This window comes from Colius striatus, chromosome 1 (genome assembly GCF_028858725.1).
Source record: "Colius striatus isolate bColStr4 chromosome 1, bColStr4.1.hap1, whole genome shotgun sequence".
In the NCBI taxonomy this organism is placed as follows: domain Eukaryota; kingdom Metazoa; phylum Chordata; class Aves; order Coliiformes; family Coliidae; genus Colius; species Colius striatus.
Window position 1 is genome coordinate 205,291,989 of NC_084759.1, and position 26,269 is coordinate 205,318,257.

Below are 26,269 nucleotides of genomic sequence, written 5' to 3' on the forward strand. Positions count from 1 at the left end.
TACAGCTATGGTGGACAACAATATAAATTGTCTGGGTGAAGGCTTAATGTGATCTTTCTCAAAAAAAGCCCAGAAGAGGCCTTCTCAGTTTTACAACATACTTGTTTCTGACAAGTTTGCCTTGAATCAGTGTCATTTCCTCTTAGTTATATATTTCTATAAACATCCATTCAAGAATGAGTTTGCTTTTCTGCTCTCTGCTGGTTCCTCAGTACATGGTGGGATGGATCACACGTGCACTTCTGTTCTCCAGCCGTTCATCCAGACTCCCATAAAGACTGGCAATAACCAAGACCTAAAACCAAAACTTGCTGGTGTTGCAGTAAAAGAAAGGACAAAGCAGTCCTTGATGGTGCTTTTCTCCAGTTGCCTCTTGGATTGTGACTTCAACTTTTATCCTATCCATAAAGAAATGATCTACAGGTGTTTAAGGCAAAGTCATGTGAGTGGAGGGGGAGTAAAAAACCCTTTTAGGTTTAAGTTCTTTATTGTTATGTAGAATTATTTATCCCTTTTGGCTTAATAAGTGGTCCCTTTAATGCTTTAGACTAGAACAGACTAAAGGGCTGTAAATATAGGTAAGCTTTCTGGTGAAAATATGAGTACATTAGTTTTTAGTGGTGATTATTTCCACAGTGTTTTCCCAGAACAGGTAATTAAAGTGAGAGCTTCCCTAAGCATGTGTTAATTCTGTAAGGTTGTCCCAGCTGATCTATCCAACAGAGCCAAATGGAAACCTTGGAACATTGCGGTTGAAGTCAGTGCAACTTCCTGGCTAAGTCAGGCCTTCCAGGATAGGATCTCACAGGCTGGAAAAGTCTCTAATGGTATGTTAATGCAGCCTTATCCTTGGTGAGTGTCTCCCTGTGATGTGCAAAGCAGCATCATGGGAGCCTCTAACTCTTCCCTTCTGCCCCCTCCTGCTGCCTGACAGCACAGTGGTTTCACCTGGAACTCTGCAAGGATGGATCATGGTTGTCTTGCGTTGTTGCATGTTTGGATGCTGAAACACCCTTCACCTTCCCAGGCTAAGTCACCATGTTGGCACTTAATGTGTTTGTGTGTGCACTTTCTGGAGTTGGGTAGAGTCACCTCCAAAACAAATCACTGAGCTTCAGATGGCCTATGTTACTAGTGCCTTCCAGGGAAGAAGACTAAAGAAGCTCTCTACTGAGTCAGATTAATGTTTCTTCCAGGCTGGTAGTTTGTTTCCAACAGTGGTAATAAAACATGTCAGAAGCTTCAGGTCTGGATAGTTGTTGGTGTCCTCACTGTTTTCCTAGTGTCTATGATTGTTGAGTTAGATGTTGGAAGATACTTTCCAGCTAGTTTGTTTCAGTTCTGACCTCGTGTCTGTGAATATGTTTAAGTCCTTTTTCTGAACCTGCTTATGCTGTGAGTCTCAAATCCTGCAGCAATATTCAGGAGTTCACTACCTAAGGTGTAAGTGTGCTTTATCCTTTCTTTTGAGTGGTCTCCTGTTAGTTCCACCAAGTGCCACTAGTTATAGTAGTGCAGGATTTGGTGAAACTGTTGTATGTTTGTTATTAATCTCCTTTCTATCATCTGCAGACCCCAGTCATATCTCCTTTTAGCCTTTTCCAAACTTGAAGAGTCTTGGCCTGAGTGCAGAAAACAGCTACTTCATCCCTTCTGTTTTATTTGCCCTTCCAAGGGCACCCAGAGAGGAGACCTGTACACATCACTACAAGCATGGCCATAGTAAAATCTTGTTCTCATCTTGTTGGATTCTGGGCTGCCACTGTAAATTAAGCTCATTTTTTCACAGAGCTAAGTGTAGAAAGCCTTAATTGGCAACTACCTACTCTGTGTGTGCTGCTGCAGTTCCTGATGTCAGGTTGGATGGGCTGGAGCTTTGAAACCTCTGTAGTTCTGTTACTCTTCTTTTTAATAAGGGTTGGAAAAAAATTCATGCTACAAGTGGCTGTGGTGTGGGTTTAAAAGATGAAGTCTTTGGAGTTTAGACTATGGAAAGGTGTAGTGCTCAGCCAGATGGGCTAGTTGTTTTTTTCCCCTCAAAGCATCTTTATTCTGCTGAAGGTGGCAGCAAATGTATATTCTATATCTAAGCAAATAGAAAATGTCAATTAAAGTTGATACTTCTAGTTAGATGATTGTCATTATATCACTTTAGTAGGAAATAAGCTTGTGGTATCTCACAAAGACTTCTGATTCCCAGCTCTGCTAGCTTTGTTCTTTTGACATGTTTGGTGTTGTCTAAGATACAGGTGCTGTTGTGATCTCTCTCTCAGGCTTCGTGAACATCTCCATTATGGCTTTGCAAATGTCAAGTGTTTTTAACATAAAGATATTTCTCCTACACAGGGTAAGTTCAACTCAATTACAAGGACAAAACCAACTGGGCAGCGTGATTTGTACCTATCAGTTTAAATAAGGATGTGACTGGAAGTTGGTAGGAAGCCTAAGCTGGACAGGAACTTGCTGGAGCATTAACAAATATTGGTGACAGCCTCTGACATTACAGTGATGCAGTCTTAGCCTTGGAGACAGATCTTTAGCTCTTGTAACGAGCTACTGGCACTGCAGAGGGCTTCAAGCCAAAGCTTCAACAGCTTTGGCAAATCAAGAATTTTGAGCTTGAATTTTGTTCAATTAAAACACAAAAACTTTTCTAGTTTGTGCTATAGGCCAACTTGGTTCTCTTTCTCCATTCTTTGTAGCAATCCATGCTTCTCCTGCAATCTGTAATGCGGGTTAGAGAGAATCGATGTTTCCATTAACTGCTGAGCCAAGCGATACTGTTCAGCTTCAAACTCAGTGTGTCAGTTAATAAAGAGGATATATGTTCCTGTATGGTATGACCATGCTGAAGAAGGTTCCTCTGGCAAAGTTAAGCACTTGTAAACAAGTAAAGCATATTCACCTGCAGGAGCTCATGATGGAGGATGATTTACTGCCAAACACGCCTGCACACGTGTTTTATTCATGTATTACAGCATGAACCCAAACTTTACTGCATCTCAGAGGTACTGCCTGGTTAATGCTGTTGCGTTAACTCTGCTTAGCTTTGTTTCCTTATACATCTTCCTATGTTGTTTTGAAGTGTTTACATGACCTCTGCTAACAGTCTAGAGTGTTTCAGGGATACTTAGGCCGTATAGTTGCAGCTTGCTTGTGTGAGGAACCAGTGCTGTGTATCCCTCAAGTGAGAATGAGAAACTGGACCACATGGACACACATCTTCCTGCTCAGCCCATTCCACTGAAATGCAGGTATATCCATCCAGTCTGTAGTAGCTAAGAGCTGTGTGTAGCTCATGCTCCAATGTCCAGATGCAGCCTGTGAGGGTGATGCTGCAAGCACGATATCAGAGGTAGAGCAGAAGCTGTAACCCAGATTTCTTAATTCCAGGCTTCTTTTCTAACCATTGTACTACTGTACTTACTTTCCAGGTCCTTTTTGTGTGGTATTATGTTTTATGTAAAGAGTACAAATTAAGAAATATACATCTTTTTTTGGCGAAAACAGGATTTAAGACACCTAAGACCATTCAGGAGTAGGATATTCATGTAATATTAGAAAGCATCACTGTTTCTGTAGCTAATATGATGTGTGGAACTTGAACTGCCACAAATGTCATGTATTGGAAGTGGAATGAGATGGGGAGTTCTCTCAGCATGTTCTTTGTGCAAGAGGCAAGGTGCAACTGTATCCTTATAAAACATACAGCTCTTGGTGTTTTGGGGTGAAGAGGAGGATGTGAGGCAACCACAAGGATAGTCTGAGGCATAACAAAGAGGATCTCTTCTCATTTCCATTTAGTATCTGTTATCCTTCTGCCACTGCCATCTGAAAGTGAAAAGGAGTGCTAAAAATGTGTCAAGTAAAATGCATCACTTGAGTACATTGTCTTCTTTTAAGGATTTCTAGGATATATTTTGGCTGTAGCTTCTCTGTCCTCCTTGGTAGTGGAGTAGGACAAGTGTGCATGTGGTCCCGTCCTCCCCTTGTGCCGTGTTCCATATGGTAGTACAGATTTGCTTGCTCACTTGAGTTTTCTTAGCTGCTCTTTCTGGGATTGTGGTCCCCTGTGAAATGACTTTTCTTTTTCTTTTCAAAGATGGAGTCCTTGAGTAGGTGGTGCAGGCTGTTGTTTTGCTTTGAAAGGAAGAAAGAGCAGTGAACTGGAGGTTTTGGGTATGTCTCTTGACTTGGAGAGAGAGTTTCTTGTACATTTAAGTTATTTGTTTACATTTATTTGAGAAGAGCTTTTGTACTTGAGTTCCTACTACTTTACTAATAGTATTGAAGAACTAAGGAAGAAATCTATCCAATATTAACCCTTCCTGTGTTGTGCTTGTTGTAATTGAAGACACTGTTAAATAAACTATAAGGAAATAGATTTCTCTCATATGTTTTTCAGTGATGTGCAAGCAGTTCCTACCTTCTGACTTCTACTGGAGAGGACAAGTGAATATTATTGCAAGGAAAATGTTTCCTTAGTTGACAATAGGAGATACTGGGTTTAGTCTGACTGCACCTCATTGCTTTCACAAACCCAAAGTGAAGGCTGTTTTGGTCACAGACAGCAGCAGCAACGTTCAGCAATGAGGTTTTTATCTCCTTGCAACTATTTGACCTTTTTCCACACACATAGTTTAAGAAATCCAGAAGACAATCAAGAAATTCTCTTATACTCACGAGAATGGATTTTTTCTGCAGCCTTTAGGATTGTAAGCAATGGCTCTTGTAGTCTTTCACTATAGCTACACTCCCTCAGTGTGGCATGAGCATCATCTTAAGACAGTGCCTCATTTCAGCTCAGAGGACTAAACTGTGTTTGTGTTCATGCTCTACCGTAGTTTTAAAGGTATCTCACTTTCAGCAAGTATATACTCTGGGTTTCTTTAGAAGTTGGGATTGTTCATGATGCTCAAGCATATTTTTTTCAACATTTTTGCTTACTTTCTCATCATGAGTTCAGGAACTGTCTGAAGTAGCTCTAGACTTAGGTTGTAGTGTACCAGAGTTTAGGTCATAACTACTGTAACTGATGTTAAAATAGTTTTCTCTTGTTCTTTATGAAGTACATAGGATTCAATGCCTGTGTTGCTTATAGCAAACATAAACCTCTGTGGACCATAGTGACTATTCTAAGGAGATAAAGGAATAGGAAAATTCAAGATGCCTTTTTTTGCACAAACCAACTCTCTTTGAGGGCTACCTACTGTAGGAGATAAGGATATGTCCTTTTGGTTATAGCTGTCTCCTGTGTATTTCTGTTAGTGCCATGGAGCCACTCCCAGAATCACCTTAAAGGTTGGAAAGGACCTGGAGAGCTCACCCAGTGCAACCCCCATGCCAGAGCAGGACCACTTAGAGTAGGTCACACAGGAACTCATCCAGCTGGGTTTGGAATGTCTCCAGAGAAGGAGACTCCACAACCCATCTGGGCAGCCCCTGCCAGTGCTCCCTCACCTCAACAGGGAAGAAATTCTTCCTTGTATTTCATTGGAACCTGTTGTTTTCCAATTTATACCCATTTCAGTTGTGGGTTATCTGGATCTGATGGCAGGATGGGTTTCAAGAGGAGAGAGGGTGAGCAGGGTGAAAAGAGAAATGATTACATTGATTCTTGAGTAGACATTTGGAGAGACATCAAGAAGCTTTCATCTTGTGTGCCAATTTCATTAAACTTTCAACAGTTTTGTTGGAAGCTCAAATTTCATTGATCTAAATAAAACAAATAAAATCTTACTAGTTGATGTTACTCAGATTAAAATAAGTGGAGGGAGGAAATAAGGGCCCACGATGCTTCTCCACTGTACTGGTCTGTGTTTGAAAGCGAGATTGAGTATTGGAAGGCACGGGTAGGCTTTTGATGTGTGTCTTCATGTAGCTGTGATACACCTAGGCTGCTTTGGGCAGGTAAGTAGTGTTGGCTGTATTGTAACAAATAGTTGCACTGATCTCTCTGTCCAAAGTGGAATTAGAATCATAGAATGGTTTCAGCTAGAAGAGACCTTTAAGCTGATGGAGCCCAGCCTTTGTCCCAGCCCTATCAACCACCAGCCCATTGCCCTTAGTGCAACATCCACCCAGCTCTGAAACCCCTCCAGGGATGCTGACTCCAGCACTAATTCCTTCTTTATGATTCTTTCTAAGTAATAAATCAGAATATATTTAATATGTTACACTATACCCATGTTAATGACTGTCTGGAAAAACTCTAACTGATAGATAACTTTCCCTTTCATTAAATCTAATTGTGCAATAAAAGGAACTTGGAGGCATCTGGAAATTGGGGAAGAAATGAAACCCAGTCTGAATGATTTCATTTTTTGAAGTCCATTGTTCTGTGCTGAACAGCAGAGTCATGTTTATCAGAAATAAACACTCAGTGAAGGGTACAGATTGCTAAGTGACTGGTTTGCAGCAGGCAGAACATTTTTTAAGGCTTTTATAGATCATTTCAAAATATCCCCATTTCTTTGTAATCTTTTTTTGTCCTTAGGACTTTATCTACCAGTGATGATGTTGAGGACCGAGAGACTGAGAAAGGTCGCCTGGAAGAAGCTTATGAGAAATGTGACCGGGATTTGGATGAGCTGATTGTGCAGCACTACACCGAGCTCACCACTGCCATCCGCACCTACCAGAGCATCACGGAGCGCATCACCAACTCGCGCAACAAGATCAAACAGGTGAGGCCTGCCTTTGTGTTTCTGAGCTTGCATCTGCTCGGTGGCGTGTGCTCTGGGTACAGATCTTTACAAATCTTTAACAAGGCTCCTTTTTGCCCTGTGTGCTGTGCTTTTCACAGAATCACAGAATGATGGGAGTTGGAAGGGACCTTTAGAGCTCATCCAGTCTAACCCCCCTGAGGAAACTGGTCCCACCTAGATCAGGTCACACAGGAATGTGTCCAGGAAGGTCTTGAAGCCCTCCAAGGAAGGAGCCTCCACACCCTCCCTGGGCAGCCTGGGCCAGGGCTCCCTCACTGAAACACTGAAATAGTTTTTCTTATGTTTCAATGGGACTTTTTGTGTTCCAGCTTCATCACCCCTTGTCCTGTTGCTGGATACCATAGAAAAAAGTGCTGCCCCAACCTCCTGACACCCACCAGTGAGATATTTGTAACTAATAATGAGCTCCCCCCTCAGTCTCCTCCAGACTAAACAGCCCCAGGTCCCACAGCCTTTCCTCAGCAGGAAGATGCTCCAGTCCCCTGATCATCTTGGTGGCCCTACTACAAGCTCCAGTTCTTAAGAGGAAAGGCTGTGGGACCTGGGACTGTTTAGTCTGGAGAAAAGGAGACTGAGGGGGAATCTCATTAATAGTGACAAATATCTCATTGGTGGGTGTCAGGAGGTTGGGCAGCACTTTTTTCTATAATAGCTAGCAACAGGACAAGGGGTGATGGGATGAAGCTGGAACACAAACAGTTCCATTGAAACATAAGGAAAAACTGTTTCAGTGTTTCAGTGAGGGAGCCCTGGCCCAGGCTGCCCAGGGAGGGTGTGGAGGCTCCTTCTCAGGAGGTTTCCAAACCCACCTGGACATGTTCCTGTTCCCCTCCAATTGAGGGGAATCTGCTTTAGCAGAGGGATTGGACTGGATGAGCTCTGTAGGGCACCTTCCAACCCCTACCACTTTGTGACTTACAAGATTTTCTTTCTCTCTCCCTTTTTCCAGCTGCCTGTCAGCATCCTGAACTGAGCTGAAGAGTGACTTGAGGAAGCACTGTTATCCACTAATTCCAAACTAAGCCTGATTTGTTTTTCCTTTTGAGTCTGTGCCATGGCTAGGTGTGGATCATCCAGTCCTAACACAGTGGTCCCAGGCTGTCTCTTTACTGGCAACCCCTTTTCCTTAGAATCTATCTGTTATTTGAAAGTACAAGTAATTAAAAAGCAAAACTCAAAGCTTTGCAGTGCCCCTTGTTCATTTATTGTCTGGGCTTGCTGCTGTGAGGTTTCTGAAGTCTAAGGGCTGCTATGCTAACGCCTTTCCATCTAATCTGTTCATGTTTTATGTTGGCCTCCAACCACCTTCTAAATAGTCTGGATCAACTTGCTTTTTGCTCAGAGGATGTGAATTTCAGTGCTGTTTCCAAACTCAGTTCTGTTGTGTGAATGTACATCAACTCTGTGCCCCTGGATCTTTCTGTGCCTTGAGTGCTCACACTTTGGTAGCATGCCAGTAAGTAACTGGCACTCTTTGTTGTGGACTTGTTCCATCTACTCTCTCCTTGCAGCAGCAGATTAGTTCTTTGGCCTCCTGTCCCATCTCTTACTTTCTGTGTAGTTTGCTACATCTAAACTTTGCAAACTAGGCACTGGATGTATTCCTTATGTTTTTCCTGTCTCTATGGAGGTTTTAGTCCTTTAGAAGCAAAAGGCTTTACCCTTCATGGGGCTCTCTACTGACCCTTCTGGCTCTTAAAATTCATTTAGCATTTTCAAAGAAAATGAGACCATTCTGATACTTTCCAAGGGTAAGAGTTCACTCTAGGATTTATGTACAAAGCTCAGCACTTTGAAAGCAGAGATCAATTGCACTAAATTTCAAATCAGCTGTAGTCTGTGGCCTATTTTCACACAGTGCAGGAAGCTTTGCAAAGGTCAAAACAAACACATAGGGGTGTGACCTTCTGGTCCCACCTAGAAGGATGACTCTAAGGGTGAAAGACCTTTGATATTTAAGTTCTCTGATTAGTTTTGGTCAATATGTATTGAAGTAGTTTTGACCTAATCTCATGGGAGACCCCAGATCTGGTTTGTCATCAATCTGCATTACACTACCAGACATACTTTTTGATGTTCCTCTCTCATGGAAGGTGGATGATTGTACAGACATTCACTTGCATGAAGAACTGTGGAAGTGATAGTCCAGATCCCTCTGTGTATCTGCCTTCTGTAGTCAATTCTTATAGGAATTCCTGTTGAGAAAGGCTTAGTTTTGAGTCCAACTTTTAGAGGTATTACCATGGTAAAGTGGAACAATAAAGTAAAAACCATGTGGCATACCAAGGGAAGGTTCTTTCTTAAAGACTTGCTGTTCATTCCTTTTCCCTTCTCCCAAATGTAGATCTAGTTGTTCTTTTTTTTTATTGCAAGGACAGGAGTAGGAATGTCTTGAGATTACTTCTAGCCCTGTGATTGTTTTGCTAACCTAATTTGGCTCTATGTAACAGCAGTCCACTGATGATGGTGAGCTAGGTCAGTGAAACACTTTTAATTAAGATATTGAACAGGGATTAAGTCTGAAATGAACTCTGTATGCATTTGAGTCTGCCTCTGCTTTTGCAGCAAGTTATAACACTCTTAAATGAGACTTTCTGTTGGCTGAGGACTTCTGTTATCAATTCCAGACAGACATTTCAGGGTATAATGTTACTATATTGAAATCTTAGTCTCTTCTGAGTCTGGATAGAGGCTGGCTTATGTAGCTATTGTTGTTTACCTGTTGTCTGTATTTTGGTGTTTCACATGCATTTTCTTTAACTGCCTTAAAATGAACAAGGTAGGAGAATGTGCAACTGATGTAGGTTTTATGGACTGCTTTGAAGGCTCATTATTTAGAAATAAATTGAAAGGCCTACTTCTGAGTCTCTCTTCATGTGTAATTCAGTGAGAGTTCAGCCTGAGAAGAGGTTGGACCCTAAGTATTCATAACTTATCAGAAGAACAGGAATAATGTGTGAAAGCAAATGTGTGAAGCTGTGTTGCTAATTACTTCCACATTTTAATATATATTATTGATCTGCATTATGCAAGAGAAGCTAGGTTATATTGACCTTAGCAGAGGATATGGGGAGAGCCTGACAGAATGGAATGCAGGCTGCGTGTTTGAGCAGAGAGAATGGAGAAGAAAACCTTGATGCTTTCTGAACAGGGTAGAATAGTAGAGTTTTTGACACTTAGAGGATAGCATGAGACTGAAAAACAAACTGAGTGGCAAATACCAAGGGGTTGCCATGTTCCTTCCAAGGGAAGGAGCTCTTAGGGAGTAGGAGAGGGAAAAGGGAGCTGGAGGTGCTGCTGGACAGCAGGATGAGCATGAGCCAGCAATGTGCCCTTGTGGCCAAGAAGGCCAATGGCAGCCTGGGGTGGGTTAGAAGGGCTGTGGGCAGTAGGTGGGGAGAGGTTCTGCTCCCCCTCTGCTCTGCCCTGGCAAGACCCCATCTCGAATATTGTGTCCAGTTCTCGGCTTCTCAGTTGCAGAAGGACAGGGAGCTGCTGGAGAGAGTTCAGCACAGGGCAACCAAGATGGAGTGGAGCATCTCCCTTGAGATGAAAGACTGAGGGAGCTGAGACTCTTGAGCTTGGAGAAGAGGAGCCTGAGGGGTGAACTCATTCATGTTACAAATCCATAAAGAGTGGGTGTGAGGAGGCTGGAGCCAGGCTGTGCTCAGGGATGGCCAATGACAGGACAAGGGGCAACGGGGACAAGCTGCAACAGAAGAGGTTCCAAAGCAACACAAGGAAGAATTTCTTCCCTGTTGAGGTGAGGGAGCACTGTCAGGGGCTGCCCAGATGGGCTGTGGAGTCTCCTTCTCTGGAGACATCCCAACCCCAGCTGGATGAGTCCCTGTGTGACCTGCTCTACGTGGTGCTGCTCTGGCAGGGGGGTTGCACTGGATGAGCTTTCAAGGCCTTTTCTAGCCCTTGAATGTTTCTCCAGGTGGTGTAATGGCCTTGATAAAGAATGGAAATGTTGAACTGAACTGTCTTAACTTGGTGTTTGTGCTGGTAATCTTGAGATATTAGGAAAATGGTTGTACTCTTAGTCATATTTTAAGAAATGGACATCAAACTTGAAGAAAGGAGGAGACATGTCAAAAGATTTAATAGGCAGATGGAAAATGTTTACAGCAGAAACTTTAGTAGTGGCTTATTTGCTTTCCCTGACAATTGGATTCTTGCTGTGTGCAAAAATACTGAATTGATTTTTGGGAAGTGTGCAAATAGGGCTTTGGTCATTGTTAACAGAATCTACATTTGGTTATGTGACAGTACCTCAGAGGCATTTTCACTAGTGGAACAAAAGTCCTACTAAACCCCATTTTCCTAGGGAAGCATTTCTGGGTTTATGTACTATGTTTCCCTTCAGCCAAAGGAAGAACCAGAAATTGTAAGGAACTTGGATTTGGTTATAGTCTTATGATTAATTCTTAGTAATTAAATGTGTTCCATTCATCTTTTGCCCTGTTACTTGTAGGTGAAGGAGAATCTGCTCTCGTGTAAGATGCTGCTGCACTGCAAGCGGGACGAGCTGCGCAAGCTGTGGATTGAAGGGATTGAGCACAAACATGTCCTGAATTTGCTGGATGAGATAGAGAACATCAAGCAAGTACCTCAGAAGCTGGAGCAGTGCATGGCCAGCAAGCACTACCTCAATGCCACAGACATGCTGGTAAGATGTGGTACCTTGTGCTGGGCCATTGTGCACCACAAACACACCAGTCAGCTCTCTGATCATTTGCAGGCACATCTGCTGCCTGTGCTAGTATTTGCTTATTTCCTGCACAGTGTCTTTGGTCATTTGCTGCTTTCTTGTACTGGAACTTCTGTTTGGTTTTGGTTTTCATCCTTTGAGACTGAACTTAGAGTGACAGTCTCCCATCCAGTTCTGTTAGCTTTTGTCTTTCAGAGCAGTTTTCACCTGTTTACATGTCCTGACCTTGATGATTCCTGTAGCCATCTAGTTCTTTACCCATTTGACCTGCAGATAGGATTTCCTTCTGCTTTTGCAACCTGCTGCTTTATTTTAAAGTCCATTTCCCAGACACTTGCCTGTATCATCATCTTTCTTTTTATCTTATCACCTCTTTAAAGAGGTCTTTGTTATGGAAGAACTATTCAAATTCCCTCCTAGTGTATCTCAGAACACACTCACAACTTCAGTCATCACTCAAGGGGACACTGTCTTTCACCATTTAGGTGTGTTTGCCTCTCATTGCCTTCCTTTAAATCTTTTACCAGAACTTTTTATCCTTTCTATTTAGTATCAGCTTTTCTTTCCACCCTCCCTTGAAGTGTTTTTTCCTCTTCAGTTCCGTTTCTTTTATAAACACACCTTTCAAGTTGAGTCTAGTTGTGGAGGTTGAAGTTTCTTGGACATCTCTAATAACAGTAAATTTCTATTGTGGAACTGTCTTCTGCCAGCAATAAACTTTGCCAGGGAGGTAATCCTTCCCCTGAGTCCTGACATGAGGAGCACTGAGTCCAATTCTGGGCATCCTGTAAGAGGAGGAGTTACTGCATCAAGTCTGGTGAACATGGTTAAGAGACAGGAGCATCTCTCATGGAAGGCTGACAGAGCTGAGACTGCTTCAGTTCGAGAAGAGAAACCTCAGAAAGATGCAGTTGATGGTTATAACTGATGGGAGGCTGCAAAGAAAACAGAGACAGATTTTTCTCAGTGGTGCTCAGTGACAAGGGGAAAGACAATGGACACAGACTGAAACATAGGAAATTATGTCTGAATGTTAGAAAAAACGTTTTTTGTACTGTAAAGATGATTTGAACGATGGAACAAGTCACCCAGAGAGGTTGTGCACTCTCCATATGTGGAAAACTGTCAAAACCAGACTGGCTGTGGTCCTGGGCAGTCCTGGGTGACCATGCTTGAGCAGCAGGATGGATTAGGTGTTCTCTTGGAGATCCTTCCCAAGCTTAAGCAGTCTGTGATGTAAAAATGAAGGCAAAAGAAATATGTCTGTTCATCTTCCTCTTTGTGTTTGCTGGAGAATGCCTTTAAGGACATCTTTTCATTGCCTTCTTATTGTGGTTTTTTTTCTTCCAACTTCACTGTCCTTTGTGTTTCTCTTCGCTGTGCCTCTTCACTCTGTTATCCTCTTGAATAATGACTTACTAAAACGAGCTGCAAATCTTGGTGTTGTCACCTCATATTTCTAGAGCCCAGGTTTGAACTTTAATTTCCTTCTTTCTGCTTTATCTCATTTTACCTTAAATATGGCTTTTAAAACTTACCTTGTTCCCTCTCAACAGTCTCAACAGTTTGATGTCAGTCTTCTCATCCCTTTCTCTGGCATGTCTAACTCTACCTGAAATTCTGTGGTTGCTGCCACATCCTCTTGTCTGATTTCACTCTGTCATCACCTTCTTCTTGTTTTCTTTGGCTCATGTTCTCTTTTTTTGTGCCACACCTGGTGCAACCCTCTTTCTATAATCTGGTCACAATTTCCCATTCCATTTAAAAAACATGTTCCAGGAACCCTTTCAGTCTTATTTTCCTTAGTCTCATTGTTGTTCTAATATGATCTATTGTCTTATCTTTCCCACTGTATTGTAAGCTGTCTAAGGTAGGTAATATATCCATTTCTTCTGTAATGCAGGATAGCATCTTTATGGTAATTCATGAAGTATTATGTAAAAGCTGGTAGAATTCCTGCAGCAGTGTAATGACTGCAGTCAGGTTTTGTCCAAACTTTTGTCAGCTTTCGGATGTGGACAATGAGTGCTTGATGTTCACCTGATATTTTTCCATCAGGACAGGTAAAGAAGTAGTTGTGAATTAAGGGTGGTCAGCGTGGGAGCAAAAACATGATGTTCAGAGTTAATGTCAGTGTCAATAGAATGTTGCTCCTGTCTTTTACTGATGGGCTTACCAGCCTGCTTGGTAAGTCCTATTGCATCCCTCTTTTCTGTTGTATCCAGCAACAGCACAAGGGGTAATGGGATGAAGCTAGAACACAAAAAGTTCCATTGACACATGAGAACAAACAATTTCAGTGAGGGAGCCCTGGCCCAGGCTGCCCAGGGAGGGTGTGGAGGCTCCTTCCTTGGAGGGCTTCAAGCCCCACCTGGACACGTTCCTGTGTGACCTGATGTAGGTGGGACCTGCTTCTGTAGGGGGTTGGACTGGATGGTCTCTAAAGGTCCCTTCCAACCCTACCATTCTGTGATTCTATGTTTTTCTAAAGCAAAATAAGTTATTTTCAGAAGTAAATTCCAGAAAAGTAATTGATTTCACAGAATGACAGAATCTCAAGGGCTGGAAGGGACCTCATAAGCTCATCCAGTCCAACCCTCATGCCAGAGCAGGGCCACCTAGAGTCGGTCACACAGGAATTCATCCAGGTGGGTTCTGAGTTTCCTATCTGGAATATGAGATGGGAAGGGTAAGAAAAATAATAATAATACTTAGGATTTGTCATATAATACACCACAAACCATTTCTAAAGCATGTGGTTTGCAACATAGAGTGTGTGCAGTTTCTTATATACACACTTCTGTACAAACACACTTGTGTAGAGAGGTAAGGTTGTCCAAGGCTATGAGATAGAGCCTGTATTTTAACTCATGGAAGGTAAAGTACACACCTTCTGGTGTGTACAGTCCTGTTTTTTGTTGTTCAGATGTTTCCTTTTCCAGATTAGAGGATATTTTCTAAGTAATAAAGATAATGATATAAAAAAGCAGCTGTTAGTTGTTGCTTAATACATCAAGGAAAGCAGAGAAACCTCAAGTGAAAATGGAAGACATTATTTCAGCCATGTGTTGACACTTGTAATTCTCATTTGAAGACAAATGTATCTGTAATGAAGAAACAGCAACCTACCCCCATTTGGAGCTTTTTCATAGACCAAAATTGCCATAGGCTCACTGTTACCATCTTCTGTGAACGCTGCCTCTGCAGGACTCTGCTGTGGTAATTGCTCACTGGCTGCAGGATGATTCCCTTCTCCTTTTAAAATGATAGGAATGTTATGTAAAGTAATTACTAAAGTGTCAGGGATGCAGAGCACATAAAGATCTTTCAGTCCTCTTTGTTTCAATCCTGAAGGTAAACAGATGCTTGTGGCTTACAAAAAGCCCAAAGTGATGTCACACAGAACTTGTATCCCTCACATAGAAATTGGAGCACTGATTAATATCGTTGCCTGTAGCTTTGTGACATGTACAGGCAAAATTAGACCTTTACAGTCATCATGTTAGGTTGCTGCAACCACTCCAATGGCATGGTTTCTGGTTGCTGCATCGCATTTCTGCAGCCTGTTCTTTGTATTCCACTCACATTAATTGAAGTAATTTTGCCACTGAAGCATGTTTCCAACCTCTGCATTTAAATTGGAATTTTAATTCCCTTATTGTTTGGAAAAGACAGCTGAAGATGCCTTGTTACAGGTTTCATTATCACTCAAAACTCTCCAGCTGCTGATTCTAATGTGCAAAGACTGAGTAATGCTGAGAAGAATGGTTAATAAAGGAATGGCAGCTTTTCTTAGTAGTGTGGACACAATGCAAAGGTGCTTTGTGACAGCTTGCATTTGTATGAAGTTATTTCAAGTGGTAGCTTTTTCTGTGTCTGCTTTCTCTGTCCATATAGAAGCATCAAATATCATGTAGTCACATGTTCTTCCAGCATCTTGGTAATAAACATGCTGCTGAAAAGCAGTAGGATGGGTTTTGCTGCTCTGTAATTGCACTTTACACAAGTTGTGTTAAAAGAACCTACTTCCAGCCTCCTTTGAATTGTGAGTTTTGTGGAAAGGAGAGTCTAGAGCAGACAGAACTCCTGTTTGAGATCAAATACCTTTCAGGTGTAAGCTTTTTTGAAAGTAGAGGTTTGTGCTTGTTCCTGTACAGGATCTGTTTTTGCAAAGGCTAAGTTGCTAAAAGTTGTGCTCACTTTGATGTGGCAACTGAGTGCACATGCCATTCATATGTGTATTTTCTATTTTAATCCTAAAAAGGAGGCTGAGGGGAGACTTTGTGCTCTCCAACTGTATGGAAAGTGGTTGTAATGAGGTTAGGGGTTGGTCTCTTCTTCCAAGGTGTGACAGGACAAGAGGAAATGGCCTCAGGTTGTGCCAGGGGAGATTTAGATTAGAACTGAGGAATAATCTCTTCCCTTGCCCTGGCACAGGCTGCCCAGGGCAATGGTGATGTCCTTATCCCTGAAAGATTCCAGAGCCATGTAGCTGAGGTGCTGAGGGACATGGTTTAGTGGTGGCCATGCCAGTGGTGGACTCAGTAGTGTCAAAGATGTTTTCCACTCTAACAGATTCTGTGATTCTATGATCCAGTGCTGAAAGGGGAAAGGCAATGGGCAGTCACCAAAAGGGAGAGCAGCAGAGGTTGTGGCAGAGGCGGGTTGGGGATATAGCTTGCACTTGACCTGGATGCATGAGCTTGGTTACTGGAAGGCAGGAATCCAAATTCTTCTAGAAGAGGTGTTTTAGACAACAGGTAGCTTGGACAATAGCTATAAAGCACAAGAGGTGTTTTAAACAACATTATAGCCAAGCCAGAACTTGAAGCAAAAGGCACACAGCAGGGTGGGCAGCAGTGGATATGGGCAGAAGACTTTTTGTTTAGAGGAAGCAGTTCCACGCCTGGTCTCCCCCAGCACTGGGCTGTATATTGAGGGGTAATACACTCTCCCTAGCAGTTAATTAACCTGAGTATTGTAGAGGTCTGTGATGTTGACCTAGTTGTTCTGGCTCTACTGTTGACCCATGAGGTACCTATAGGGAGAAATGAATATTTTCCATTTGTTTAAATAATCTAAGAGATGAAATCTTAGAACAGTGAAAGGAAGAAATGTTGTTGAATCAAGTAATTAAAGGTCATGGTGTAATATGACTAAATGAAAATTGCTTAGCTTACTTTCTTTGCATTTCCTGGCTTTTATGTGTCTAGCTTTGCAGTTTTAATGAACTAATACCTCTTTGTCAAAGTATATAGAGGGTTTTTTTGTTTAAAAGAATCTTTTACATTCAATAGACCATGAAACACTTACTCTGGACTAGATTTATGAGTGCAGGAGTAGAGTTCCTTTGAGGTGGGATTGTGTCAGGTAACAAAACACCATGAAACTGCAGAAATATGTCCATAGCATAGCAGTGAGGATAACTGCTGTTTCTAGTTGAAATGGTTTTAAGGAGGACAAAAAGGAGTTAAGTAGGAGAGAAGGAAGTCTGATTAGTTTTCACTCAAGTTTGGCTGCACACTTCCCTTTGTTACAGAGCCAGGAACTGATGTGTGTGTGCTTTACTCCTGAGCACATCCTCTTCCTTGAGCTTTCATGTCCTTCTCCCAAGAAATACCAAGATGAAGGGTCAGTAATTTGTTTCTCAAGAAGTAGGCCAGAGGATGCTCCAATGCCTACTTTGTTTTTTTCAGTGTTAAGGACTTTTATTGCAGTTACCTTATGTTAAGGAAAGAATAATTGTAGGATCATATAGAATGGTAGGGGTTGGAAGGGACCTTTAGAGATCATCCAGTCCAACCCCCCTATAATGTCTCCTGCTCTGCTTTCTGAAGTGAAAAAGAGCATCAGGTTTTTGTCAGAGCTGACCACTTTCTTACTGCAAATTTGCATTGCTGCCAGATTTTTCCATTTCTAGAGTGGAGCTTATGGCTGTTACTGTTGTTTTCCATTAACTGCCCCTGGTGTGGCATCCAGCTGTACAGGCAGGGACATTGGTTTGCAGGTAAATTAGGTCATTTTCACTTGTGCTGATGCAGCAGTTAAAGCACACTAAGTTCATAGAATAGTAGGGTTGGAAGGGACCTTTAGAGATCATCCAGTCCAACCCCCTTGCAGAAGCAGGTTCATCTAGATCAGGTCACATAGGAACATATCCATGCTGGTCTTGAAGCCCTCCAAGGCTTCCTGCTGGCATCCTTATGATGCATTCAATCTATCTCTATGCAGCTCCGTAGACTGTGAGATATGTAATGGGTTAATTTTTTGGGAGAGCTTTAGTTGGTTGTGAAATCTAACCAGATTTCAGGAACATAACAGGTCTAAACCAGAGAAGCTGACCAGCTCCACTGTCTGCATGCCAAGGTATTTTACAAAAGAAGTGCCATGTTTCTTTAACTGCAGGGCTTTACAACTCAACTGGGATACTTAGTGAGGGAGGACGTGGGCAGAAGTCAGAGGTGTTTGAAGAAATGGAGATGCTGTGCAAAAAATGATCATAAAGCAACTAAAGCAATCAGAAGGGAGAGGTGACCCAGGGAAAGAAAACAGAAGAGAGACTAAGCAAGGGGAAAGATGATTTGGAGAACAACATGAGGATGAGGAATCTCACTGACTCTGAAAGGGGGAGTCAAAGAGGGAGCTCAAAATACTGAAATGCTTTCTCAGGAGCAAAGAGAAGCTATTGCTCTCTGTACACAGGCACATCTTTGGCCTCTTCTTGCTCATCCCATAATGAGTGTGCCCTACTGGATCTCCTACCTTTCTACTCACTTCATGTTCATCTGTTACAAAGGCATTTGTAGTGATTGTTGTCGTGCTGGTAAACACTGGATTATTTTTACCCCTGGACACAGTTGAGAGTGTTTGTTTTAATTCCTTTGAGTGTAGCTGCTACCTGTGGCTCTCCTCAGTGTAGTATGAGGAGAGTCTTCCAATAATAGTGCTGTGCAGTGAGCAGACTTCAACTAAGTAGTGTGAAATAATGAAATTAAAGGAACAAGTAGAATGCAGGGGTCAGTATGCATTTTATTTACTGTCTGCCTTTCACCTGGAACAATGGAAATCAATGAGAAGATGATACTTTCCTTCTGTGTCTGCAATCCTTATTGCAGAGCTGGGACTCTGCTACTGCTGTCCAAAAGGTTTATGTTTTGGAATTGATGACATGAATGGAAATAAGAGACTTTTGCTGGTTTGGGATTCTGTAGGATGGTTTTTATTAAAGAAATCTTAAGTTTTCACCCTGCTTGAAATTTTCCTTCTCCCACATTACAAAACCAGCGATATTTTCCTAATGCTTCTTGCTTTACAAGCTTTCCCCAGCTAACTTTGTCTTGCTATTGTTGACCTTATTGATTACAACAAAGCCTCTTAGAAAACAGGATTCAGAAGCTGACATCTCGAGGCTTGTATCTCGTTTCACATCACTTCCTGAGGTAAGTGTGTGTGCTGAAAGGAGCTGTTTCATATTAGATGTTAATGATTGGGAAACCTCATGATTTCTGAGAGCTGTGTGCTTGAGGTACAGAAGAGAAAGTGTTCAGCTTTGTTTTGATTGAGTTGTGTGCATGTTGCAGTGATTCACACAAGCACTGAAATCGTGAGCTGCTCCTACATTTAAAATACCTTTACTCGGATGCTGGTGTTATTTGTGTGCCTCCAAGGAGCATTCTAAAGCTTAAGTAATTAAGTTTGGAATACCTCTTAGCTCTCAGTATGAGAAGCATTGGTGCTATGTACTGTTAGAATGGTTTTTCCCCTTTTTTCTGTATCTTTCCCCCTTTTTCTGACTCTAATAAACTTTCTGAGCTAGGTTGAAGACATGAAAACGTGGAGAGTTTCTTTCCCTTTGAAACATGTTGGGTTCCTCCCTCCCCCTTGGTATACTTATCAATAACTCTATCTCTTTTTTTTTATCCTGTAATTTCCATTATCTGAGGCAGTCTATTGCATTAAAACTGTTAGTGCCTAATCCTGCTTCATTTGCATTGACACATGCTTGACCTGAGCCCCTCTGCTCATAGTTAATGCACCAACAAGCATTGATATCTCTCTGGAGCATTATCATGGGGCTGTTAGCTCTACTAATAACAACCATTCATTTCAGCTGATGAGAGTTTATTAAATAAGAAAACCCCCTGTAATGAAGGGAGAGGTGTAGCTGCAGCTTTTTTTCTGGTGAAAGGAAGCTGCAGCTACACAAGACACTGTCCTTGATGAAAGGGAGAGGCATCTGTAACGTTATGGTCTATGCTTTTGGGAATGGGCCTCTCTGAACATGCAATTTAATCTTTCCTGATTATCCTGTAGACTCAGTGATGAGGAGTTCTTTGCTCAAGGCAACTGCTGCTGCTGTTTAATGATGCATCCTTTCTTGGGGGTGCTCTCTGGACAGCTTGAGACTGTTGGTGGCTTAGTTCATATTTCCTTCAGTTTTGATTCATGAACCTAGTTATTACCCTCAGATTAACACTTCTTTTATTATCTATGCCTTTGATAAGGTATGCTGTGAACTTCATTCTGAGACCTATTTTTATCACTTCATCTTGGAACACAGCAGATGTTTTTCCAGTCATCACTGGCCTTTCCATGAGTTCTTTCTTAAACTCTAGATTAAGACCTAAATCTGCAGCAAGAGAAACTGTTGAAGATAGATTGGGTTATGGGACAATATAAACCAAACTAGATCCATCTGATTGCATTTTTAAAACCACAACTTCAAAACTAGTGACTGGTGAGAGAGGTGTAATCGATGTAGTTTTTAGTGAAGTATTGGAAACATTTGGAGTGAATTTAGCCCAGAAGTTTTCCACTGAAGTAAACTGATTTGTCTCCTTAAGTTGACATAATGCTTCCAAGTAACCTTCAAAATGGTCTGAAAGAAGAAACATAGTCATGTAGAGCTAGAGGAAGACTGATGTGGAAGAGCTCATAAATGAAAATGTGTGGACAGGGTGCCTGTTTCAGAGGGAGGCCACGATTGCCTTACAGTACAGTTTTTATGAGTTTATGAACACAGTAATAAAACAAGTAAGTAATTAATAGGTGAGGAGCTAATGGAAAGGAGTTGGAGTCCTTTTAACAACAAAGAGTGGGACACAGGGAGCATAAAAATTGTAAATGTCATTTGAAGACAGCAGGAGAATTAACTTGAGAAGCTGCAGGTTTGCATTGAAAGGAAAAGCCTGATGTTTTATTTTAATGCATTAGGACCTCATTGTTCTGGGCATCATTCATATACAGCAGATTTTTGTGATAGAGATGGGCCTGAAAAAACTCACTTTTCTTCATGGCAATTAAGACTAAATGAGGATGCATTAAATCAAGAGACAGAAAATTATGGAAATGAAAACCAAAAGCATAAATCTCTTTCCACATTATTCTCTGCTGCCTTCGTGATGCTTCAAACTGTCTTTGCTAGTCCATAGCACTGTTCCAGTGAGATTTAATATACATCTCTGTACAAGGTCAGACCAACTAGGTCTTGGGCCAACACCATGTCTCATGCAGAGGGAGTTGAGAAAGGAGAATGAGAACAGAGTAAGCAGTGGAAGCCCCTTCCCAAAACACTTGGTGATACACAGCTCTGGACAGAACAGCCAATGTCTTGTATTGAATAGCACCCAATAAATATTTCTTCCTTGAATTTGTCCCTCTCACTTTTTACATCAGTTTAAACTTTTGACTTTCATACTGTTCGGGGGCAAGGAGTTCTAGACCTGACCTGATGTGCTTCCTCCAGATCATACTGAACCTCCCATTTGCTAATCTCATCTGATTGCCCAGGAGCTGCAGAGGATTCAAGACACAAAACTATCACAGGTACTGGGGCAATACATCTCTGCCCATGAGAGTTGGGCACAGAGGAACCTGCTGAGGTTCAACAAGGACAAGGGCAGAGTCCTGCAGCTGGGAAGGAACAACCCCCTGCAGCAGCACAGGCTGGGGATTGACCTGCTGGAGAGCAGCTCTGCAGAGACACACCTGGGAGTGCTGGTGGATAATAAACTGACCATGAGCCAGCAACGTGCCCTCGTGGGCAAGAAGCCAATGGTAGCCTGGGGGCAGCAGGCAGAGTGTGGGCAGCAGGTCAAGGGAGGTTGTGCTGCCCCTCTGCTCTGCCCTGCTGAGGCCTCATCTGGAGTCCTGTGGCCAGTTCTGGGCTCCTCAGCTCCAGAGGGACAGGGAACTGCTGGAGAGAGGCCAGTGCAGGGCCACCAAGATGCTCAGGGGACTGGAGCATCTTTCATATGAGGAAAGGCTGTGGGACCTGGGGCTGTTTAGTCTGGAGAAGAGGAGACTGAGGAGGGAGCTCATTAATAGTTACAAGTATCTAAATGATGGATGTCAGGAGGGTGGGACATCGTTTTTTTTGATGGTATCTGGCAACAGCACAAGGGCTGATGGGATGAAGCTGGAACACAAAGTTCTGTTTAAACATAAGAACAAACTGTTTCAGTGAGGGAGCCCTGGCCCAGGCTGCCCAGGGAGGGTGTGGAGGCTCCTTCCTTGGAGGGCTTCAAGCCCCACCTGGACACGTTCCTGTGTGACCTGATCTAGGTTGGACCTGCTTCTGCAGGGAGTTGGACTGGATGATCTCTGAAGCTGCTTTCCAAACCCCACCATTCTGTGATTCTAAGTCTCCTTTCCATGGTTATCAATCAATTGGAAAATGTCTCAGACAATGCTGTGATGCCAACAGATGCTGATTTTCCCATTTCAGGCACGATATTTGACCATACTGTGGTTGAAGCAGCTGGTGTTTTGTGTTCAAGTCCAAGTGAGCAGTTGGATAATACTTTTTTCTGCTTTTTAGCCACTCTGTTCCCTGAGCACTGCTTTTGGTTTCAGCCCTTTATTACCAGAATGACACTGATGAACTACAGTGAGTGGAGGCAGAAGGAGAATGATTGAGTGAGACGATTAAGGCAAATTCAAAAGAATGGGATTTATAAAGCTGGAGTAAAGAACATCATTTTATCAATGTTTTTAGGTTTGTGGAGGAAAACAGTAAGTTAGGTTGCATTTAATCACACTGATGGCTCTGATGGTGTGGGAACCTTAATATAAGGTACTATTTAAGAGTAAACAAATCCCACAGTCAGAAGTAACTATATACTCTATGTCTATATGTACATTTTCCACATCCTTCCCCCATCAAATAAGCTTACACAGGCTGCTTATCTCAGGATGAGCTGTTTCCTTGCAACCTCTGTGGACGTAGCTCAGAACCTTTCAAGCTAACCTTTCAAACTTCTCCCCCTTTGAGCTTCAGATGCCTGCATCAGTTCTTCCCCTTTCTGCATCATTTAGTCAGCAGATCCTTGTATCTCAAGGAGGGGAGTGACCTCAGACACTCCCCAACTATAGCAAAGGAATCATCTTTAGTTTTTCAGTCTTCTATAACACTTGGTTTGCTTTTACCTTGATCATTCTTACCAGGCTGTTTAAAAGTGAACAAAATTGGTGGCAATTTCTTCCATCATCTTAATATTCAGCATGTTAATCAACACTCAGTACAGTTCATCAGTGTTTTGCAGCTACTCATTAATCCTCACATCCTGTGTACTTCTTCACCTTTTCCTGTTTATAAGGGGAAGAGACAGGGGCAATCAGGAATATCTAGCTTTGCTCTTTTTCACATGTTCCATGGTTTTTAGCAGAAGACTCTCTGCTTTTAGAATCATCTGAGTGTGTTTAAGTTCAGGGTCATCTTAGTTAGCTGTTGTGCACCAGTTTGCCTCGATACCAGTTCACACTATGCTGTTTGCTGAGCTGTACCAGTTTGGTAGCAGACAGTTCCCAGTCTTTGGATTTCTACAGTGCTGCTTGGATGCAAGTTGTAAAAACATTTGAAGGGAGGGTGCAAAGAGGACAGAGCCAGGCTCTGTTCAGTGGTGTACAGGAACAGGGCCAGGGGCACAAGCTGAAACACAGGAGGTTCCCTCTGAACACGAGGAAATGATTTGTTACTGTGAGGGGGACTGAGCACTGGCATGGGCTGCCCAGGGACATCATGGCATCTCCAACCTTGGTGATATTCAGAAGACATCAGGACATGGTCCTGAGTAAGTGGCTCTGGGGGGCCCTGCATGAGCAGGGAGGTTGGACTAATAACCTCCAGACATCCCTGCCAACCTGAGCCATTCTGTGATACTGTGATTCTCAACAGCATTGGAAGAGTGAGGGAGCCCTGGCCCAGGCTGCCCAGGGAGGGTGTGGAGGCTCCTTCCTTGGAGGGCTTCAAGCCCCACCTGGACACGTTCCTGTGTGACCTGATGTAGGTGGGAGCTGCTTCTGCAGGGGGGTTGCACTGGATGATCTCTAAAGCTCCTTTCCAACCCCTCCATTCTATGTTTCTGTGATCCTTTAGATAAATGTGTGGTGTTAGAATGTTGAAGGATGACCTCAAATCCATCACCTGCAAGTTACCATTTGTTAAATTATTTGACTAGAGACCATCACTTATGGATATTCTGCCTTTTTTTGTCTGGTGCTGAGTCCCAGCAACTACAGTGTGAGTGCCTTCCTGTTTTTTAAGCAAAGTTTTCAGGTTAGATCCTTGTCTCATGTAAGTCAGCTACAAATTGAGTGCAATAAACTGCTTGTTTAGATCTGGCTACATACATTTAAGCCTTTTTTAATCATTTTCCTTTCTTGCATCTTTTGAAAGCGAGTTCCTTGTAAAAGCAGTAGATCAATTCTCCTCCTTTTAAATGTCAGCATTGTCTTTATTCATCCAGCAAGGCAGCTGAACCACCTAGGTTGCTACTATTTGTTTGCTGTATTATTCAGAGGGTTCAGCTGTTTTCCTTTTGAAATACTGTGTTTGTGTGTGATGACTTTTTGTCTTCAAATTGTGACCTACCACGTTGTTTTCCTTTCACCTTTCTCAGTTGTTTGTGTTTTCATATCTGTTGCTTGATCTCAGAAGAAGCTGATATCCCAGCCATGAAGCATTTGATTTTCTAGTTTGACCAACCATTTTTTTTTTCCCCTGAAGCAGCACCTAGTTGAGAGCTTCCATTTTAGCTTTGCTCACAGACTTCCAGGACTGTGGAGGTCTCAAATGAAAATGAAATCCTCTGTTCACATCTGTCGTGGTTTGGCCCAGCCAGCAATGAATCATAGACTCATAGAGTGGTAGGGTTGGAAGGGACCTTTAGAGCTCATCCAGTCCAACCCCCCTGCAGAAGCAGCTCCCACCTAGATCAGGTCACACAGGAACGTGTCCAGGTGGGGCTTGAAGCTCTCCAAGGAAGGAGCCTCCACACCCTCCCTGGGCAGCCTGGGCCAGGGCTCCCTCACTGAAACAGTTTGTTCTTATGTTTAAACAGAACTTTGTGTTCCAGCTTCATCCCATCAGCCCTTGTCCTGTTGCCAGATACCATCAAAAAAAAGGATGTCCCACCCTCCTGACATCCATCATTTAGATACTTGTAACTATTAATGAGATCCCCCCTCAGTCTCCTCTTCTCCAGACTAAACAGCCCCAGGTCCCACAGCCTTTCCTCAGCAGGAAGATGCTCCAGTCCCCTCAGCATCTTGGTGGCCCTGCACTGGCCTCTCTCCAGCAGTTCCCTGTCCCTCTGGAGCTGAGGAGCCCAGAACTGGACACAGGACTCCAGATGAGGCCTCAGCAGGGCAGAGCAGAGGGGCAGCACAACCTCCCTTGACCTGCTGCCCACACTCTGCTTGCTGCCCCCAAGCTGCCATTGGCTTCTTGCCCACGAGGGCACGTTGCTGGCTCATGGTCAGTTTATTATCCACCAGCACTCCCAGGTGTGTCTGTGCAGAGCTGCTCTCCAGCAGGTCAATCCCCAGCCTGTGCTGGTGCAGGGGGTTGTTCCTTCCCAGCTGCAGGACTCTGCCCTTGTCCTTGTTGAACCTCAGCAGCTTCCTCTGTGCCCAACTCTCAGCCTGCCCAGCTCTGGCTGAATGGCAGCACAGCCTCTGGGGAATCAGCCCCTGCTCCCAGTTTGGTGTCATCAGCAAGCTTACTGAGGGTCCCTCTGTGCCCTCATCCAGGTTGAAGTGTGAGCAGATAGGAAAACTTTGGCCAGAGTCAAGAAAGAGAAAAGAACTTCAATAAATATCTTGCTAGTACTTAGATTCTAGTTTGTTATAAAATGCTAAATTAAACCCTTCCAAATTGGGTGTTATGATAGGGAAATGTTTAGCTACATGTTCTTTTTAAGGTAATTAAGCCCTGCTATAAACTGACTGTGACCTTTAAACAAGCTCCATAAAGCTTCTGGTGCTTTGGTTGTCGTGATTTTCAGCTCACACAAAGCAGAGCTCTTTTTTCATGCTTGTTTCATTGATCCTGATTTTCTACAGGGTCACTCTTATTATTGTAGGTATTAAGTACAATATAAGTAGATACAGATAAGCAGATTTTAACACCAGACATAACTATCTCATTATCTAAACCCAATTCTGTTGGAATCCAGGTCAATGTTTCAATGATTATTTGACTAAATAGAGTTATTTTGTATTTAAGTGTGGCTTTCAATGGGAGAGACAGACTTCTTCCAGTGTTTAAAGAAAAAACAGGGTGGTGGTGGGGATTACCTACCACTTCTTTAGTTACTATTTGCTCATGGTAAATCCAGTTTTTAAGGAATAACCAGATGTTTGTCTGTTCACCTTACAGCCATTTTCTCATGCTATAGCTCCTCTCCACACCTCAACCTCTGCCAAAAGGGAAAATCTTAGAGTTCTCCTACCCATAATTATCTTTGTTTCCAAGTACTCCAACATAATGCTGTTATCTACCCAAAACCTCTCACCCTCAGGAAAAAAAGAGATAAAAATCACTCAT

The 26,269-nt window shown here is 42.7% G+C and overlaps 1 protein-coding gene across 1 annotated transcript in view; it reads left to right on the forward strand.

Annotated features, from left to right (window-relative positions):
- Nucleotides 1-26,269, forward strand: part of EXOC4 (exocyst complex component 4) — a 457,325-nt gene that overhangs the window by 17,346 nt on the left and 413,710 nt on the right. Inside the window, exons 2-3 of the mRNA XM_062020282.1 lie at nt 6,497-6,686; nt 11,206-11,400. Of these exons, the coding sequence (XP_061876266.1) occupies nt 6,497-6,686; nt 11,206-11,400 (385 nt within the window). The remainder of the gene's footprint in view (nt 1-6,496; nt 6,687-11,205; nt 11,401-26,269) is intronic.